Source organism: Asterias rubens, chromosome 1 (genome assembly GCF_902459465.1).
Source record: "Asterias rubens chromosome 1, eAstRub1.3, whole genome shotgun sequence".
Lineage (NCBI taxonomy): Eukaryota > Metazoa > Echinodermata > Asteroidea > Forcipulatida > Asteriidae > Asterias > Asterias rubens.
The window spans coordinates 4,349,019-4,370,922 of NC_047062.1; the positions used below are offsets into that span (position 1 = coordinate 4,349,019).

At 39.3% G+C, this 21,904-nt stretch overlaps 1 protein-coding gene across 1 annotated transcript; it reads right to left on the reverse strand.

Moving 5' to 3' along the window:
* Positions 1–1,967: 1,967 nt before the first annotated feature.
* Positions 1,968–21,884, reverse strand: LOC117291129. The gene is made up of 19 exons (XM_033772677.1): positions 21,580–21,884; positions 18,993–19,197; positions 18,255–18,421; positions 17,145–17,442; positions 16,472–16,557; positions 15,610–15,729; positions 15,068–15,170; positions 14,225–14,400; positions 13,105–13,338; positions 12,368–12,576; positions 11,135–11,272; positions 9,805–9,945; positions 8,891–9,119; positions 7,286–7,490; positions 6,259–6,525; positions 5,755–5,955; positions 4,568–4,719; positions 3,241–3,457; positions 1,968–2,352 (listed from the first exon to the last, which is right to left on the reverse strand). Exons 1-19 carry the CDS (start codon positions 21,739–21,741, stop codon positions 2,213–2,215), a joined length of 3,450 nt encoding a protein of 1,149 aa, XP_033628568.1. The 5' UTR covers positions 21,742–21,884; the 3' UTR covers positions 1,968–2,212.
* Between the last annotated feature and the right edge of the window lie 20 nt (positions 21,885–21,904).

A 21,904-nucleotide genomic window follows, 5' to 3' on the forward strand; every position in this document is an offset into this window, starting at 1 on the left:
CTCGACCGATCCAAGGCATTGTGTTCCTTTAAGGGTGAATACTTACAAAATGGGAAATATAAGAATATTTGCAAAACTTCAGCACACTAAAGAAATACCTTTACTCATAACGTGCGTTTGTAAAGAGCTTATGGATATTTAGTAATATTCTAACTGCCTGTTCTGGTTTCACGCACATGAGGTTTTTAAAGTTTTGGCTTATATTTATTGACCTTTTGAACTCAATTGGTCGTCGAAGTTGCGAGATAATGAAAGAAAAAATACCCTTGTCACACACAAAGTTGTGTGCTTTCAGATGCTTGATTTCGTGACCTCAAATTCTAAATCTGAGGTCTCAAAATCAAATTCGTCGAAAATTACTTCTTTCTCGAAAACTACGTTACCTCAGAGGGAGCCGTTTCTCACCATGTTTTATACCATCGGCCTCTCCAAATTTCTAGTTTCCCAGTAAGGTTTTATGCGAATAATTATTTTGAGTAATTACCAATAGTGTCCACTGCCTTTAATATCAGTTATGGAAATCCTATCTTGGCAGGTCAACTTGTCGTTTTTATTCAGCCACTCAATATAAAGATAAAGAAATCCATATTAGAATATAATTTTGATAAATTGATATCAACTAAAAAGAAAAAGCGGAAAACAGTTCTGAGGTTTTTTGAGCACTGCAAACTTTATTCAAAATTCCACACACTGCAATAAGTTTATTTCAAAAGTATAAACCAAACAGATTTACATATAAATGTATCCAATACAAATTTCTCTCCCCACAGTAATAACCTTTGAACCTTTGGTAAAAGATTTTCACCAACTTTATCTTGAGTCAAAAAAGAAGCCCCTCTTTAAGAACACAATGCCTGTTTCAAGTGTTAGAACCTGGAGTCATGCTTTTTAAAGTACAATTTTAAAGTGTTTAATAAATTTCTGCTCTTAGAAAACAAGACCTCTGGCCTTCTCTTTATTTTGTATAAAATTGTATTGCTATTGTTTAACAATGTATCGCTGTTAAACAAAAATGAATCTTGGATAAAATTTAATATGTACATACTAATGAATAAGCTCTGTATTTGTACCATAATATCAGGTCAACGTGTCCTTATTTCATGTTTGGACGGAATTACATGTGGACGGAATGTATAATGCACTTTGGTTCTTTTGGTTTTACCCTAATACACCAATGTGTACTTTCCCGAGTCCTGTTTCTTTTGTTCACAGGACTTGAAAACGTACCGAGTATATAGTGCTTTACACATTAGTGTTTGGGTAAAACCAAATATAAGTCTCTATCCCGCTTCAAGTTTAACGTCTAACACCTAAGTTATGTCTAATAATAAATGCCCAGGAAATATTTTTACTCCAACTTTCTGTCTCACTGTCTATTAAATGACAAACTCTTTGAATCTGTGGCTGTCCGATCAACTTCAACAAGATGTAATTAGGAACAGACCAACGCAATGCCAGAACACATTACTAGAGAGATCAGCAATGCTAGTAATCAAAAAATTATTTCAAAATTGTAAAATATGTAAAACTTTTCTTCAAATGTTACACTTACATCCTCCCAAAGTGAAAAAAGAACAAAACATGGCAAAAGTATTCAAACTTGCTTTCAGTTTGATTTCTTCGTTTTTATCCCTTGCAAACTAAATGTATATCTAGCAGTTGAATCTGCTAGTTTGAGACTTGAACATTATTACCCCTTGCCATTGGGACTTGGTTGTAAATCCTTAAACAGCTCCTCCCTACAGTCTGTACTGCCAAGAATGTAGTGCATTAAGCTAAATGAAAAGAACCACTTTTGCCCCTTACAGGTACCCATTTACCGCAGGTGAGAAGAGAAGCTGTTATAAACAAATATGCCCTCAAGGTGTTTTCATCGGCAACCAAACCAATAGACTGTATTGAATAACCCCTTTTTTGCTCTGTAAGTCGCCATCTTGTAAGGCGAACCGCATGCGTGTCCAAATGCGTACATCAATGAAGCACGCAGCACACGACATTCCTGGTTTGATTTCTAGGGCACATCCACGCACTCACGCGCACAGACACCATGTAGAAGGGAAGATATTTAAACAGTGCTGCATATTCAATACGGTCTACGTATATCCCAGAACTTGAGTTGGGTCAGTGCATTAGAATGCCGAGACCTGACACCCTTCAGTTCTTCAAAACGTGTCCATTAGTGTTCTCTCACTGAGTAGCATAAACTTGCTTCTCAAAGCCACATTTTGAATTTGAAAAATGCTTGCATATCTGGGTCCTCCACCGTCTTTCGATTCACTCCCGCGTAGACAGTCATCAAGAGCTTGGACTTGAATTTAGCATCCAGGATTTCAACATACTTCTCCAGACATCCTAAGGGGGTTGGGGTGGGGGGAATGGGGAAAAAACATTATAATATGAAGAACAATAAATCTCATGTAGAATTCCTGAATAACAGTGTGAGCACAAAGTTAGTGTTCATTGCATGGTAATGACCCGTGTTAGGGTTGACCTGACTTGACTCGGACCAATGTTTCCCACATTAGTATAATTTCTATGTCCCTAAAACAAAATCAATTCTAGGTTATTAGGTGACAGAAAAAAAAATTCTTGACAAGAAATGAATGGTCTATATAGATGATGTGACCTATATTTTGTTAAAACCGCCCTCTGTTGATAAAAAAAACTGTATACGTCATGTTTCACCGGCCGAAAAGACGCAATGTCATGGTAAGATTGCATACACTTTCTAGCTGGTTGCCAAAATACAAAGGTTTTGCCCGGCGGTATGAGCGCGAATCATTTTATGGTTTTTGAGTGACGTAAGAGGTCACATTAAAGAAAACCCTTTTGTTACCTTCACAAGTTACAATGTAGCTCGGACAACAATGTTTGAATACGTGTGGTGGTTCCACGCTCTTTTTACCAAGTTCATAAAAAGTCTACTATTTGTGAATTCTTACCATAGAGTTATATATAAGAACTAGAGGGCGCACGAGTGATGCTTCGTGCACAAACGCCACGGGACCGCAAGATGACAAGCGCGTCATTCTGAACGCGCGTTGAATATGAAATACATGTTTGATTTTTTTTTTATTGAACACTCACGCGATGCTGTTCAACTTACAAAATGGCCGCACAAACACACGCTGTGAGATGCAAGTTTTGTCAACTTAGAAAATGGCCGCCTGCGCGCATGCCGGAGCGCAGATATAGGCCAGTGCGCCCTCTAGTTCTTATATATAACTCTATGATTCTTACCGATTCCCATGACCCTCCCCCAGGAGATCATGTGCTTTATCAGCCTGGTGTCATCGAACTGTTCATGCTTCATCAGAAGTCGTACAGCCTCACCGTGTAGGTACGCATCGTCAAACGAGGACTCCTCAGGGAAAGGGAATCGGTCGTAAACATCTACTGCTTTTAAGGGTTCAGTCTTGACCACAAGATCAGCCAGCTCAATGTAAGCATCGTGGACCTTCACAAAGAATGCAAGATTTTTATGAAAAAAAACACAAAAAACTGGCAGCACAAAGCTGAATTATGTGGTATTACAAGGTAAAATAACTGTTAAAAATTACACAGAAAAAAACATAAAATAGCAAAACCGCAGTATGGGGGTACAGAAATGGGGGTACATTCTTTAAAGATGACATTAAATAGGAGTCTAAAATTGTTTTGACAATTTACGACTGGTTACAGCACCCTCTCATGATGAGATCAGTGAACAACAAGTGAAAAGTTGAATCTGGGGAAACTAAAAGAGGTCCTTTGATTGCTGAAATGAACTACTTGTGGTTAATCTTGCTCATAAGTCAATTATTCAATTAAAACACTTCTGTTAAAGGCAGTGGACACTATTGGTATTTACTCAAAGTAATTATTATCATAAACTTTCTTGTTTATGAGTAATTGGAAGAGGTTGATAGTATAAAACACTGTGAGAAACAGCTCCCGCTGAAGTGACGTAGTTTTCGAGAAAGAAGTAATTTTCCACGAATTTGATTTAAAGACCTCAGATTTAGAATTTGAGGTCTCGAAATCAAGCATCTGAAAGCACACAACTTCGTGTGACCAAGGTGCGACAAGGGTGTTTTTTTTCTTTCATTAATATCTCGCAACTTCGACGACTGATTGAGCTAACACAAACTGTGAAGACTAGTCTTTGACAATTACCAATAGTGTCCAGTGTCTTTAAAGAACCTGGATACAAATCTGTTTTCATATTGAGGACAGAGATGTGTGTTGTGAAACACATATGGACTGGCATTCAGTCCCTAGTTAACGTCTTTCCCTCCTCGGGCCTCTGTGGTACCAGAAGATGGTCCAATTTCCTTGGGATGAATATAATGTCCAGTAGTCAACTTATTTATGTGTATCAAAGTCAAGGATATGGTTCACCGTTGGTTTTATTTTGTTTTTCAGTTCTTTCATATCACTTCATGCACTTTTCTAATTTCACACTTATGAACTTAGTGCATAACTACCGACTTTCCTGTCCTCCAAAATGAGGCTTTCTCCAAGACCAAAGTGGCCTTGCCCTAAAAATGTTGTAATTCCAGGCCTGTATACTTGATATTTGACAAACCTGAGGAGCCATTACAATGACATCATTATACAGCATCTGAGCTTCGGTAGTATCGTCTGCATCTTTAGCAAGGGCTCTTGCGAGTCCAAGTCGTGCTGGGTGTGTGATGCGATTCAGCGGACCATTGCTTGAAACAGGAGCTGCCTGCTTGGCTGGTTGTATTACGAGTAGATTATGAAATAATACAAAGGGGTTAGGTTTATGTTTAAAACCAATCCAAAGTCAAAGTACCAGATTGGAAATTTTTAAAGATTAGTGCCCATCTGAAAGGCAGTGGACACTATTAGTAATTACTCAAAATAATTATTAGCATAAAATCTTACTTTGTAACTAGTAATGGGGAGAGGTTGATGGTATAAAACATTGTGAGGAACGGCTCAAAGTAGTGTAGTTTTCGAGAAAGAAGTAATTTTACACGAATTTGGTTTGAGACCTCAGATTTAGAATTTGATGGCCTCGAAATCAAGCATCTGAAAGCACACAACTTCATGTGACAAGGGTGTTTTTTCTTTCATTATTATCTCCCAACTTCTGATCGATTGAGCTCAAATTTTCACAGGTTTTTTTATTTTATGCCTATATTGAGATACACCAAGTGAGAAGACTGGTCTTTGACAATTACCATAGTGTCCATTGTCTTTAATGTTGATAAATTTCTCACTTCTCCTTCAGTGTCCAAATTAATGGCTTTGAGATTGGCTATGGCTGGATCACTGAAAATGCATATTCTTCAGCAGCCAGCAGCCATAGCCTAAGCGGAAGACATTATTATGATCATATATTTCTGGTAACCCTGTAGAGAAATACATTGTAGTATCTTCTGTGTCGCCTCGAATAATCTTTTATTAGAAATTGCACTTTACAAGTTTATATTGTTAATTATTATAATTATATAAGAAATGGTGTCACTGTGGTCAAGTGGTTAGACTGCAGGACTTGCAATCACAAAGTTGTGGGTTTGAATCCCTCAAGCTAACCGCTGATTTCACAATGACTAGAATCGTTATTGTCTTCTAGTTACTGAATCACAATTTCTTGATTTGTGCAACTCATAATTGTGTAACAAATTAATTTGTATGGGAGAGATTGCCTGTTGCGTTTAAAACCCCTTTTGGGAGTTTGCCGAATTCCCTTGATTGGGAAGACCATCTAAACAAGTTCATTGCACGTACTATTCACACCATTACCTGTATCAGCAGGCTTGACTTCTGGTGTCTTGGCAGTGACTGTTCCATTTGCTTTTGCAGGGGTTGCTACTTTGGTTGCACTGTTTGATGGGGATACTTTAGGGGCTGCCTTAGCTGGTGTCTTGGCAGCTGCACCTCCACGGGCTGCTGCACCCCCTCTTGCTAGAGTGGAAGATCCCTTGGGTGCAGCGGCCCCTCGTGCTGGATGCATGAAGTTAAGAAGAGATGAGTTTAAAAATGAAGACAGAAATGAAGTCAAACTGTAGCCATACCCGGTTGGCTTTATAGCTGTGCAACTTTATGGTTACTCAATTGACAATCACAATTGGTTGATTTGTGCAATTCATAATCACAGACGTTAAACCAATTTTTGAATTCATACAAACATTGGTTTGAGAGAGAATGGCTGTTGCCAGCTTGCGTTATTGTATCACCCTTGTGGTAGCTTTTCCAGAGTTTCTCTTTTTTACCAACCCCCAAAAACAAATAACGAACAATCCCTACCTGCTCCCCTGGAAGCACCCCTTGCTGCAGCACCCCTTGTAGTTGCCCCTCCTCTTGTAGGTGCACCCCTTGCTGCAGGTGCACCCCTTGCTGCAGGTGCACCCCTTGCTGCAGGTGCACCCCTTGCTGCAGGTGGCCCTCTCCCTCTTGCTGCAGGCGCTCTACCCGCTGGTACCTTAGTCGCTCCTGTTGCAGGTGTTTTGGCTTTCTCAGCTGCTGCTTTCTTGGCTTCCTCTTCTTTCAGTTTGTTCTGCCACCAAGCTTGATCTGCAATCAATGTCAAAAAGGTATTGTTTTAACAAAAATATCCAATGATAAATTTAAAATGGATAATTTTTTTATACAATTTTCCTGAATAAGCTTGCACACCTTGCACTTTTTTAAATACTCTTCACCATGTTTATATCACACATTCATAAATACCTCAGACAGTTTCGCTGTTCCGATTGGTATAGAGCATGTCGCGTGGGGGTGTTTAAATGGTCGATAATGACCAGCTGGAGCTCTGTTTATAACCTGTTGTTTTCGTATACTACGCACTAGTCTTGGTGCAAGACATTTCTTGTTACGGGCAATGCAGGCGCTGTCGGTGAGTTGGCCACGCTGTGTGTGAAAGGAAAACAAGAATGTCTTACACCAACGCGCATGAACGGATCCGCAAACTGTCTTCTCAGCCATAACAATGCAACACACGGACGTACAGAGCTCAATCACGTCGGAAACGAATCAGTTTTACAGAGTTTCTTACTTTATTACGCCTTTTACCCAAAAAGGCATTTATGAATGGGAATAAAAGAGTAGCGACTCATTCTTTAACGGCCGTGTAAAACCTTGCAGGGTCATTGCCGTGCGATAAAGGCCTTTTTCACACGGCAACGACCCTGCTGGTTTTAAACGGCCATTTAAGAAATCGTCGCTACCCTTTTATTGCCTTATTTAAACATGCCCACGTGATCTCCTCTCAACTAATCAGGATAGATAACCTTTCCATATACATATGTTTTTACAGGAATTCAGTCAATCTCACCCTTGAGTTGCTCCGGGATGTCTCTGCCAGTGATGGCTTTCCCTTCCTGTGCTATACTAGCTCGGTATGACAGTCTAGCATCAACCAGCGCCTTCTTGCCAGACTCTGCAGCTGGATCGTTATCATACATAGCAAGCTGAGAGTTTCCAAGTTGGCACAGTGTCTGGCTGGATGTAGGCTGGGCTATCACACCCTTCTGGCACGTCTGTAACCAAAAAAAGGAAACCACACACTTGTTGTAGTTGGTATGGCACTGCTCTAGAATTGCAAATGTCGTAGGTTCGAATCCCATCCGAGTAATATGCCTGTGATTTTTTTTCTTCACAGAACTCGGTAAAGTACTGAGTATACAGAGCCAACACACATTGGTATTTATGGGTAAAAACAAAAGGAATATTCTTTATCCCGATGCAAATTAAAAGTCACCTGGAAGTGGTATTTTTTCAAAATAAAGCTTTTGACACTAATATATGTGTTTTGATGAGTGGAATGTGAATAAACAGTTAACTAAGGTTTTAAAAAATTAGTTATTATGTTATGTACAAATTTAAGAGTAGACCCCGACATGAGAGGGCGCTGTTTGTGACGTCAATCGAGGCAGACTTTGCCTGTAATGCGTAGAGTAAACACAATTGCAAAGTACATCTACGGACCAAGTCGTGAGTTTGTACGTTTAAAAAAAAAAAAAAAAAGGGTTTTTTTCCGGCAATGGCGACCAGGTGTATTGCTGCTGAATGCAGAAAAACACTTTTTGAAATGTACCAACTCACGACTTGGACGAACATGTACTTTGCACGTGTGTTTACTATACGCATTGCAGGCAAAGTCTGCCTCGATTGACGTCACAAAAGGGGTTGGCGGAGTCAGCCCCCAAACAACTTTATATATTTTTTAAACATATAAATCGTAACAAACAATTACTAAAAAAATTGTTTTATTGTCCGTAAGCATATACTCTTATGTTTGAAAGAAAACAAAATTCTATTTCCAGGTGACTTTAACATCTATTAAAAAGTGTTCTTCTTTCTTATTTCACATTCACTACTTTCTGGAGAACGAGAACAAAACAGAAAAGAGAACACAAAGGTCTCCATGGGATAATTCTAAAGACTGGAGTGCTCCACAAGGAATTGTGTGTACAACGTCTTTGGGAGGCGGACCAAGGAAAGAACAAAAGATGTCTCAACGGGATGCAAATAACACTCATTTTTGAAAATGAATCAAATAATTAACAATGTGGGTGGGTAGCCTAGTGCACCAAGCTCAAGCTATAATCAGCAGGGGTTCAAGTCCCGATCTTGGCAAGACACCTGACCATTATTGCTTCGCCCTTCAGATGGGGATGCAAAGCCACTAGTTCCATGTGTTGTGTTATGCATGTGAAAGTACCAAGATACACTTATACAGTTCAGAGAAGTGGTTCACCCCGGTGCTTTCTGGTATGGTCTACTGAAAATCGCGCCACAGGACCTTGCTGCTGTATGGGTCTTATAATTCGAACATATAGCCTCTACAAACTTTGTAAAAAAATAATGAGCGCTTCGAGATGCCCTTCCGTATGACAAAGCGCTAAAGCGAAAACTGCCTATTATTATTAAATAATACCTTCTCCTGCAACTGGAGTATTTCAATGCTTTGGGGTAGGGATGAACATCTTATAAGAGCAGTGACTTGCTGACATCGTTGAGCAATCCAAGACGTATTCCCTGGATTGGTCTCTTGCAGCATCTCAAGGAGATTGGAGTGACAATCCAGGAGGATCCACTCCAAGGATTGATAAGTGTCACCTCGAGACACCAGAGAACACAGGTTTTGGGACGCAAGTAACGCTGTACTGTAGTGGTAACAAAATGAAATGCAAAAGAAATGAAGAGCAAAGCAAAAATAGCACTGAATATACTCAGTACTTTCTTGTGAAATAAATATCACAGGCATATTGAACACATCACCCTTGCAATTCTAGAGCATTGTCTTACAAACTTTTTAATTTGTTTATTTTTTTCACAGGACTCAGGAAAGTCATGAGTATACAATGCTAACACACATCGGTGTATGGGTAAAAACCAAAATTAATATTCTCTGTCCCCGATGCAACTTTAACATCTTCTATAAAATAATAATGCTGTTTACATGCAGTCTAGCTTTCCACAGAATGTTTGTATGAGAACAGAACTGGGCGCAATGTCACAAAGCCTGTAAGCATAAACAATTCCCCAACTGAATGGCTCACCCATGTTGATCAAGAGCTACATGAATGAATGGTGTTTGAGTCACTTGAACAAGAATCGCATTGTCCTTAAGATGGTACAATTTTGCAGCAAGATGGGCAGTTGATACAAAAACATGGTCGCAAAAAAACTAAAGCAACAACAAATATTATTTGTCTTTTTCCCTTACACTGATGTGCGTTGACGGAAAAAAAATCTTCTCTGTTAGTAAAAACAAATAAAGTTGTCCCCCAAGAAGGGTAAAACTTTGCTTCACACTGTTTCTGGAAATAAGCATAACCATGCACATACCTGTGGAATACATTCTGTGCTGCCATTTTGTTTGGCAGTTGTGATATCTTAAGGAGTCCTCCCAGTGTGACACACCCACGATAGAGTTGGATGTTGCTGGATCGCCAAAGATCCTCAGAATGCAGAGGAAGGTCAACGACACTGTGTAAATATAAAAACAGATTGCATTTAGTCTTGGGGCAAAGCATTGTTATGCACTTATTTCCATCACTGGGCATTGAAATCGCAGTGTTGCATTCCATATGTAACTCGGGTGTGCGGCTGTGTTCACTACCATTCAATTAAGTATTTTTATTTACTTGAGCCAGTGTACAACACCTCACTATAATAATAATAAGAATAAGTAAAATAAAACCAGCTCTTATATAGCGCAATTCCAAAGAATCGATCGATGCGCTTTACACACAAACAATAGCAAATATACTACACTAGAATAAATAAGTTTTGAGGTTGCGTTTGAAAGCTGAAACTGTTTGAGAGGACCTTATGGTATTTGGTAATGTGTTCCAGAGAGTTGGCCCGAAAACACTGAATGATCCATCGCCTATCCGCCTGCTACTCTTAGGGATGGAAAGACGAGTAACGTCCCGGCTCGATCGCAGGCCTTCCCTAGATGGTACATGGGTGGCAATGCAGTCTTTCAGGTAGACAGGCGACAGATCATTCAGAGCTTTGTAGATGTAGAGTAGTGTTTTGAACTTGATCCTTTTGTCAATTACTAACCCTGAGGGCTGGTAACACCGAGTCATGGCAGATCTGATTTATTTCACTGTTTAAGTTCAAATGTCCTGGGAGAGTCAAAGTCCTTCGTAATATTGACTAGACTGTTTCACATCTAAGAGGGGGTCAGGTCCCAGAGCTTAGAAGTATTTTTTTTTGAGAGACTGAAATTTATTTCACTCATACACTTTGTGCACAAAATTGTACAGACATAGAGTGTAGAGCAAGTTTTTAGATTTGGAAGCAAATCTTGTAAATATAGCATCAATATCATAGAAGTATGTTGGGTTTTGTTGTAGCACATACTCTGATTGTTCCAACTTTGACATGTATCAGCACCAGTGTGAAAAAAAGAGTTTAAAAGAAATAAACTGATAAACAATACAATGGTGTAGATATAAATTCTGTAGAGTTAAGCCCAGTTCATACTTGCAAATATGATGCGTTACAAATTTTGACGCCACAAATTCACAACGATTTGTTCACAACAGTTGAAATGTGCTCAACTCCTGTGAAACACTCGCTGCAGAAACAGCCATGTCATGTCAAAATTTATATCGCATTCGCATTTGCAAGAAGTATAAACCAAGCTTTAAGAGCCCACACCAACCTATCGGAATCGGACTCCGCCTTTAGTGTAACACACTGCAGGAGATACATCCAGCCATCATGGAGATATGTGATGGCTTCTTTAGCTCGATTTCCAACTCCTCCTTTCTGCTGAGCAAGAGCAAGGCCGAGGTAAAACCTAAGTGAACAAAACAAAGATGAAGAATTTATACTTCACAAAACAATAATGCAAAAGCCACCATCATGCGGCCCACCCTCGCTCATGTCACATTAGGCATTTTACAGGCAACCCGTCCGAAGCAACATTAAAATGTTCACATTAAGTTCCTTTGTGCATGAAGTGGAGTTGGTTGCCTCCAAGTAACCTGGAAATAATGCCCTGTGTGATAAGGCCCTAATAGAATTCTCGTATTGACTGTACTTGGGCCAAATTTAAATTTCATAGAGCTGAAAAATATTGCTTAAACATTTTCTGGGTCTAGTCATAACCAAGCATTAAAACCTCTTCATTTTCTACAAGGCGCCAGGTCTGAGGTCTCCACCTGCCTTGTGCTACATTAAATTGATCCTTCATTAGTTCACTCCTGTATTAGAATCATTCACTCTAAAGTACATCAGAATGTACAGATTAAAATGCAAAACTTTAAACAATTATTTCCATGGTGCTATGGCAAGCTTCTTATTTTTGTTTAACCCCAACATATTTAAATCATTTTCCCAGTCAGTTTCCCTTGTCGTTTATTACTGGATACTCTAATTAAAATCAAAACATTGACTGGTAAAATACAAAAATTACTGCGTTATCAAATGTAGTCAAGGTGCTCTTAACACAAAAATTGAATAAAGACACAAACAGAGGGGGAACACAATTATTTAAAGCCATTGGACACTTTCAGTACAGAAACAAAAAAAAGTTCACAGATTTACAATAGGGTTTACAGAAAGTAATGGTGAAAGACTTCTCTTGAAATATTATTCCATGAAATGCTTTACTTTTTGAGAAAACATTAAAACATATCAATTCTCGATATCAAGAACTACGGATTTATTTTAAACACATGTCATGACACGGCGAAACGTGCGGAAACAAAGGTGGGTTTTCCCGTTATTTTCTCCCGACTCAAATGACTGATTGAGCCGAAATTTTCACAGGTTTGTTATTTTATATAGAAGTTGTAATACACGAAGTCTGGGCCTTGGACAATACTGTTTACCGAAAGTGTCCAATGGCTTTAAACATCTATTAAGCTTTTATTGAGCCCCAGCAACCCACCTTGCAATAGTTAGATTGGGTTTCAATCCCACGGCTAGCTGAAGTCTGATCAAGGCCTCATCAGGTTTGCCTTGTAGGAGAAGTAGGCGACCCACATGGACATTGTAGATGGCATTATTCTGATCAAGGGACAGGGCATCTAGGTATTTGAGGTAAGCTTGCCCGAGGGGCGTCTCTTGATCGGAGGCTGCCTGAGCTGCCCGCCCATCCTGCATAGAGAAACAAAAGAAAGCATTAAATATTATTTCATTTGATTATTACTACTTTTATTTTTTGCAGCCTCCTCGGAATAAAAAACAAAAAGTCAAAGCAGGGTTTAAAAGAAGTTAATTTATAAGGAATAAAAACTTTTGTATTGTACAGGATTGGTAGAGCTGACATAAATAGTCGCAGTGTTCATGTTTTGTGTTATCAACCCTATACATGAAATAACAAACCTGTGAACATTTTGGCTTAAACTGTCGTGTGAGTCAGGCAAAAAGAGTAACGACTCATGCCCAACATTCAGCATGTAATTACATTGTCCTTTAGATTTGGTAATGACAACCGAAATCAGCTGTTGCCCTATTTTAGGTTTTCAAATATAGTTTTCGTGAAAATGTCTTCATTTCAAACAATTGTGATGGCACTAAGGCTGCAAATAGACTGGTGCCTTTTAAACAACTCATAATGTAGGCCTACTGCTGATCACCTAATGGAGATGCAAGGAACCCATTAACGATGATGCCCAGCTTTACCTGGAGAGCTTGTTTAGACTTCCATATATACAACCCCTGGACGTAGTCTGCTTTCCCCGACTGCCCAGAATCCAAGAGGAACTTGTACTCTTCATCGATGGCTTGTAGTTGTCGAGCCAGTGGAGCATTGGATCCTGCCCCTCGCTGTACGCAGATAGCCTGGATGTCATCCTCTTTGCTGCTTGCTTTGGCATCCAAGCTAAGGGAAGCCATTCCCAGGCCAACATCATCTTCCTACAAACAGTAGTTAAACTTGATTCTGTTAATATGGGTTTGAACATGGTGTTATCCGCAAACCAATCTTAGTTATACTTCCACCATTGGGGAGGTAGTTCTTTCTGCTCTACCTGCTCTGATGGATGATACCCAAGCCTGCATCCATATATGAAACCCTGTTTCAGCCTCAGGAGTAGGTGGCAACAGCCCCTAGAAAAAATAAATTGTAGCCCACACCTTAAGGCCTCTGGCGACTTGCATAAACAAAAAACATGCAAAGTTTTAAATCCTACCTAATATGGGTTTTAAGACTTTGCATGTAGGGGTATCAAATGTATGTTTAGTTTGCGGTAGCATCAAGTGTACTTTGAGCTGTAGATTGGTCTTGAGAACATGGGTCTTGCTGCGAAGTTAGATTTAAGATTTTGGGAGATTAATTAGTTTTTAATAATAATAGTAATACAAATAAAACCATAATAAAAGATCTGTTTTGCTCACTAAGTCCTACCTGATGGGGGAGGTAAAACATCGACCGGGACTACTACTTTTGCTTAGTGGATTAAGGAAACTTCTAGTTGTTAAATGCACTGCCGTGCAGTGAGTTATTAAAACACTCCTCAAAAAATAAGTTTTCCAATGTTTATGATATCTAGTATTGAAAAACCCACTTAGTAAGGAAAACAATACCTTTTGTTTCCATCTACTCATTTCTCAAAAAAATATGAAACTTGCAAAATCTTACAGCAAATGTATTACAAGTTTACAGCAAAAGGTATGAGAAGACCTTGGCATTAATCCTTCACACTTTCCATATTGCAACCTGAAAACTTTCTCAGTTAAAATGTCCTACTTTTGAATCGCTTGCATTTAATTTTTTAAGGGGTTCACATGCTGCTGCACAAACCTCAGTTTTGTAGCCAAACATATCTTGTGCATAATAATGCTCCTCCAAAACGAGTCCTAACTGGAAATGATGACTGGCTTGCTTAGGGCTCTGCTTCATGGCTAGAGCTAGATTGACGGCAGCTACTTGCAAATAATCCAAGGGAGATTTCCCTCCCTGGATCCTGCCTGCCTGTCCTGATAACAAGAAACAAACAAAGTTCCAGTTGATTATCTGTTTGGCATGTGTCGTAGCTGAGAAGTCTAGTTCACCGATCCAAGCTCTGGTGTTGTCAGCAGCAGAGTATGGGTTTGAATCCTGGTCGTGACACTTTTTCCCTTGAACAAGGCACTTGTTCATAATTGCTTCGTACAAATTTGGGGAAGGTAGTGCATACTGCTTTACCAGCCAGGCTCCTAGTGGATGATACCCAAGCCTACATCCTTCTGGACTGTGAAGGGGGGGGGTAACCCTGTTTCAGCCCAAGGAGTAGGTGGCCACAAGCCTCTGGTGGCAGTTGATTTGGGTCTTTCTCTCCTAACAGTGGTCCGCAAGCCAAATAAAAGTTAAAACACCTGAGCACCAGTCAAAGTTCTCTTCAAGTGGTCCGGCTGTCTTGTTTAATGTTGAAAAGCATCCTTATTGAATATGGACTAGTGAAAATCAATCGGGCCTGGTGAAATGTCAAGAAATTTGGTCATGCTGGTTAGTAACTGAAAAGGCTAAGAGCAAACCCTGCCAACGGTTAAAAGCACCTAGCATTCATCAAGTAAATGTTTTTAATACTGAGCAGAATGATGCTGAGAGCTTGCTCTTTGCTCTTGTAATACATCAGTGAGATGATTAAAGCATCTTTATACTGACCTTGTTTTGGCAGGCTCTTCCTGTATAGTCCAATCTGCTTCTTAGCCTCATCCTGGCTGCCAGATCCTCCAGTCTGATGAAGACTCTTCTCCCAAGAATGATCCTGAGACACACAAACATAAATACATGAATTGATCCTCAGGAATTCTTTAAAGACACTTGACACTTTGGATCAATTAGTCATTGTAGTTTCCAATTAAAAGATCAGGGTTGAGGTATTTCTTTATTTGAGTGAGAAATTAGCCTTTCTCACAATGTTTTATACTATCAACAGCTCTCCATTGCTCATTACCAAGTAAGTTTGTATGCTAATGATTATGTTGAGTACCAATAGTGTCCAGTGAAAACCAAAACTATTAAGACAACAGTAACTTTTAGACACAGATTTTATACAAGAGTTTTACACAGCATGGCCGAGTGGTCAAACGCACTGTGTTTCTAATCAGTGGGGTGTGGGTTCAAGTCCCTGTTTTGGCACTTGTGTCCTTAGGCAAGACACTTAACCACTATTGGATTAGAAAAAAACCTTTAGGGATGATTACCTTAATTGAGTGTTTGATGTCTCTATCTGAGTGCTTACTGGTACACAAGTTGGCTTTATGCCAGTCACTTTCACCCTTCAAAACCTTCCTGCTGCAATCTCCACATGTGTCTGCTTCTCCCTAAAAAAAAAATTAAAATTGTTTAATTACTAGAATAATAAACTCTCCTATAGACCCCTTGCATTAGCCGCCTTCTTGGTGAAACAAGCATGTGTAAAAGGCTATCATTGACTGAGAGTTGTGCGCAGCGCACACACTTTTACATTGTTTTACATCAAAGAAGGTGGTCAATGTGCAAACCATTTACTGGTAAGTCATTTCGTCTGATGAAGCCATACGTTTTCATTACTTCCGGATCCAAATCTGGCATATATTTGTGTGTAATTTTTGAACAAAATATCAGCCATTTTATTGCTTAAAAGAATCTCTTACGACAGAAACTTACAGATCTGAGAAGAACCTGAGTATTTGAAGAAATATCTACAAGCCAAGTCCACCGATTAAACTTGTCTCACTTCAATCCTCCTACAATTAAAAACTAGCTCAATGCAATTCCGATTGGCCTGTGGTAATTGTTAGATCCAGATTGTGTGTGAATTGGACAGAGAGGGACTCAAAAACATTCAAACCTGAGAAACAATTCTGCATGCAACATTGAATTGGGTAGTCCAATTACAGATTATTCCTGGTGGACATAACCGCTCCAGATCTTTGGCAATATCTAAAAAATGCTACCAACTTTTGAAAGTAATTTGCACAGGTTAGTTCAAAAATCAAAAATGCAGTACTTTCCCATTAAGGTGAGTGAAATGGGTGAAGCATGACCAGTACACTTTTGTCAAGCATTGTGGTATATACTTACAGGGACTTCTGTATCAGTCTTTGGTTTGAGGGTGCAACTTTTCACATGGCTGCCAAGTTCAGACAATTTGACTTTTGACTCGCATCCTGTAAAATAAATTAACAAAAAGTTTTGATGACAGTTTTGAACCTACATGTATGTTTTGCATTGCTGCTGTAATAAAATAAATAAATAAAATAGTTTGTTGTAAAAAGTCTCTCTGTCATTTGAATTTTGTAAAAAAATTCATTCACACAATTAATCTTTAATTTTGGAAGGAAAAAGACAAAATGACTAGAGTTGAACCTTTGACCTCAGGATTAGCATGCCGTTACTCTACCAACTGAGCTATCTAGCCCTATATTGGCGGTGTCCCTATTTTGTCAGTATCCTTGTTCAGGTGTACCAGTCAGAAGCCATACAACCTGTAACTTCCGAATAGCTAGGGATCAACACCCAAGTTTACGACACAATCTGGACAGTGGCCAACTCACGGGAATGCAAGTTCTTTCATACTAGCTCAGTTGGTGGAGCACCAAAAATGTAACCAGAGGTTGTAGGCTAAAATACTGCTCTCTAGTCAATTTTTCTTTGTTCAAACCAAAATTAAAAAGAATTTACCCAGTCAGTTCCCCTTATGGTTTATAATTGTAAATATTTATCTATAGCAAATTGTTAAATAAATCTGATTTACCTAGAAAGCTGTACGGGCATTTTACAATGGCCCCGGAGATCTCCTTGTCTAGCGCCCTCTCTGTGACCTTCCACTCAGGGTCAAGGGGAGTGGCATCTAACGGATCCTGCTTTGATGTCTTAGTGAGTTCATCTATGATGGGTTCGCTGAAGACATGCTTAGGATCTGAGCCCGATATGCTTACGGGACGGTAGAGGGGGGCTAAGGTGATGGGACATTCAAACTTCAGTGCTTGGTTCGGATCAATGAAGGTGACTGCTTGACTGAACCACTTTCTGATTACGCTGACTGAGTAGACCTGGAATACAATTACACAATAATTAAAACTATTTAAAACCCTATTGTCGTAATTGCACATAATTTTTACATTGTAAACTGAAAATACCGTTTTGTATTGTCCATTTTATTGATCAGTATTTATGACTTTGACATTGTTCTGTTTTACTTTTGTGAATCTCATCTTTTGAAATGGTTGTTTAGCTTTTTAACTTTTTGCCAGCTTTATGTATCTAGATTCCTTAAATTATTTTACTGTATAATACTTTGCTTTGTATAAATTTTGTCTGGTCCAGACTTTTATTGTTGTTCTTTTCCAGCACCTTGAGGCGGATTCTTTCTGCTATTGTTTTTGCGCTTTATAAATTTCTCTTTATTATTATTTTTTGTGTTCTATATTATTCAACATTAGGTTGACTTGACTAGTCATGCCGAACCATAAACTAACCTGTGCAAGTTGGCAATAATTATTCTAAATGTTTTGATGTAATTCTGAAGAAAAAAATGTTGGGAAAAAGAAAAGAAAAGCACAGCCAATGCTTCTATATAAGCCTTTTTGAGGTATGGTGGCCACTATAGGAGTGAAATGTTTGGGTGTATAGCCTATCCAAACTAAGTTGTGTTATAGTAAGGTGACTCTGGCCTGTGTCGGGAAGAGCTGCGTACAGCAATGGAGGACCATCATCATGGCCATCATTAGGCGCTTTACAAATGTCTTATTAATATTATTATTATTATCATCCGATGCTCCGCACCGACTGAATGAATGAAGGTGTCCACCATTACAGAGATGAAATCACATTAGAAAAATTCAAATTTGTTATATATGCTGACCTGCTTATTTGACCCATCAACTGAAGTGACCTCAATGCTGACCTCTGTCTGCCCAATATTGAGACTGACCTCTGACCCTGGATCTGACCCACACACTTTGACCCCTGTCTTCTTATCAGGAACAATAGGGGTCACAGTAATAGTTGTTGTGGAGCTTGGAACTGCACCTTTAGATTAAAAAAAGAAGAAGAGGTTTTTTTGAGTGATGTGCATCAACAGATACTTTTGGGCAAAATGTCATTGATTAAAAAATAAAAAAAAATTTATTGAAATTGTGAAATCTACAAATTCCACAGATTTTCCTTTCTTTTTCAGGGATTTCATGGCCGAGCGGTTTAGAGCATCCTATTTCTGGTGCTTTAGTCATCAGGTTGTGGGGGTTTGAATTCCAGCCATGATACTTGTGTCCTTGAGCAAGAAACTTTACTACAATTGCTTCTCTTCACCCAGGGGTATAAATGGGGTACTTGTGAGGGTAGAAGATGATATTGTATTTTGAAAAAGCCTTCTGAGAGCGCCACAGCAGTCAAGAAAGAATACAGGCATACAGGTTGCTGAGAAAGAATACAGGAATGTTATTGGCCCAATGACCAGGGCACTACTGTAAAGCACATTGATATGTTATTGTAAAATTCGCTATATATTTTAACTAGTTATTTTAATAATAATATTCTAGACCAAGTAACCGGGGCACTATTCAGCGCCCCAGTTACTGGATCTATTATTATTCCAACTTACAGATATACTCCAAAACATCGCAGCTAAACTCCGGCTGTAAGGCACCACTGGATACTTTGATTCCTGTCAAAGAAGCGTCACTAGCTGAAAGTCTCTTTGCGTTAATCTGGTACAGTTTGGTTGTACCATCTTCAGCTGACACCTCAATCTTTATGGCAGTGACATCCCCCTCTTTAAGTGGAAGAGTCCTCTCTCCACCACTTCCCTGTTTAAAATTAGTATTTCAGACAAATCTTTGAAATTTTATTATAATAAACCTGTTGTTTAATACAAAGTCGGATAATACCTACTCCTAGAACTATGAGGTTCCTTTTGCTACCGGATGTTGTACTATTAGATAAGACGAAGAATGTGCCAGGTGATATAAGGGTAGCTTCGAAGGAGATGGAGAGAAGTACCAGGACCTGGCCAGGGAACTTCGTAAGAGTTGGCAGGTAAAGGTAAAAGTAGTCCCCGTGGTGGTTGGAGCACTTGGCACCATTCCCAAAGCACTGGGGAAACATCTAGATGAAATAGGGACAAAGGTGAGGGTAGATCTGTTACAGAAGGCAGTGCTTTTGGGAACAGCGAGGATCCTGAGAAAGACCCTTCAGATCTAAGCCTACGGGACGTAGCCCGACTCGAGGAGCTACCGGCACAAAGGAAAATGAGATCTTTCTTTTGCATGCTGTGATAAAATAAAATATTAATAATAATAATAATAATAATAATAATAATAATAATAATAATAATAATAATAAACATTTCTATGGCGCTCTACAATTAACACAGCGCCTCACATGAAAAACAAAATAACATAAGTAGAAAACAAAACAAAAGAAAATTACAAGAGGCTCTCAGTGGGGAAACAAAAACGTTTTGAGAGACCGCTTGAAGATCGAAGTAGACTCTGCTTCTCTGACGTCACAAGTCAGTTGGTTCCAAAGCTTAGGAGCTGCATTGAAAAATAGATTGTCTCCAGCCGTTTTATAGGAGCGAGGAACAACCAAGCGTGTGACATCAGAAGCAGAGCGGAGCCTTTTACGGTCTTCAGAATGACCAGTATTGTAGAGGATGAAGTTTACTGTGAGGTATTTTGGTGCTTGACCATGAAGACCATTTGTAAACATACAGGAGGATTTTGTATTTGATTCTTTCTCATACTGGCAGCCAGTGAAGAGATCTCAGCAGGTCAGAGGAATGTTGTTCTCTGCCACAGGCAAACACAAGACGAGCAGCTTTGTTCTGAAGGCGCTGTAGACGCTTGAAATCAACTTCTCTGACACCGTACAATAGTGTGTTGGCGTAGTCAATGCGAGAAAGAACCAAAGATCTGACAGCATGATGGCATGACGACTGAGTTAGAAACCTGCGAATACGCCATAAATTGCGGATATGAAAGTTAACACTCTTACATACAGAATTTATGTGACTGGTCATGGAGAGGGATGAGTCGAGATTTACACCCAAATTTTTAACAGTAGCAGAGGGGTTGGATATGTCATCTAAATCGAGCTGGATGTTGGGAAGTGTGTTAAGAACCCTCGGAGAGGCAAACACCATAAATTCAGTTTTGGCTTGATTTAGTTTCAACCTATTACTACTCATCCAGGTGTTGATTTGGGAGATGCAAGTAGAAAGATTTCTAAGGGCACGTTGGCAATCACCTAGAACCTTGGAGTCAAACTCAGTATAAAGTTGGGGGTGTCATCGGCATATACATGAAAATTAATATTGTGGTTTCTTATGATGTCGCCAATGGGATGAGTGTACATGATAAATCCCTGTGGTCCTATTACAGAGCCCTGTGGTATGGAGCATTTAAGAACATGGTTATCAGATACTGCATTTCTAATGGACAATTTGGTACAGCGATCATGTAGGTAAAACTGGAACCATGCAAGGGCAACACCTGTGATACCAAAACGGGTCTCAAGCCTATCCAAAAGAATATGATGATCAATTGTATCGAAGGCTGCGGACATATCGAGTAAAACCATGAGAACAACTTTGTTTTTGTCAAGAGAATGTGAAATGTCACTTTTAACCTTGAGCAAGGCCGTTTCTGTACTGTGGTGTGCTTTATAAGCGGATTGAAATTTCTCATCAAAGTTGCTGTTGTTGACGTGGTTTATGACTTCACATGAGGCAGCCTTTTCAGTAAGTTTGGCAAGGAATTTAACATTAGAAATCGGGCGAAAGCTATTGAGTACTACATTGCAATCCATGGTTTCTTGAGCACAGGTGTGATGATGGACTGCTTTAATGTTTCAGGGCAAACACCGGACGTGAGCGAGGCATTGACAATTCTGGTTATAACAGGTAGCAGGATGGGTAGACACTCTTTGATTAGCCATAACGGAATAGTGTCAAGTGAGCAGGTTTTGTTGGTGATGGACTTAAAAGTAGGCATAATTAAAACATAAACAAACAAACAAACAAACTTAGTTACAGTCAACATTTAAAAAAAGTATACTACAAATAGTACAAACACAAACAATGTGTTGGTTTTCTTTTAAGGGAACATGCAAAGAGTAGAGGAGAACTACAAACGTTCAAGTTACTGCTACATCTATGTCCAAGCTTGGAGGAAAGAACACAGTTTTACCAAAATTTGACAAGACGCATTGCTGTCACTTGTTAAACAGTCGACAGTCAACTTCTCCACATTGCAGGGAAGGGTCACTCCATATTCTGTTGTGTTGACATGAAATTTAGGGCTCAGCACACCCGGTTTTATCGACAACTTTTCCAAATCAGCATTGTCCATTTTTGCAGTTGAATAATGTCACTTGGTTGTCAGTAGTTACTTGACACTTTCACAGGGAAGGGTGGGCGCTCTCGATCTTCAGCACTACTTTTGACTTCAGTCTAGTCTTTGAGTGTTGATCATTTTTTATGATCATGAGTCGAGTGTGGCGTCCTTAGCAGCG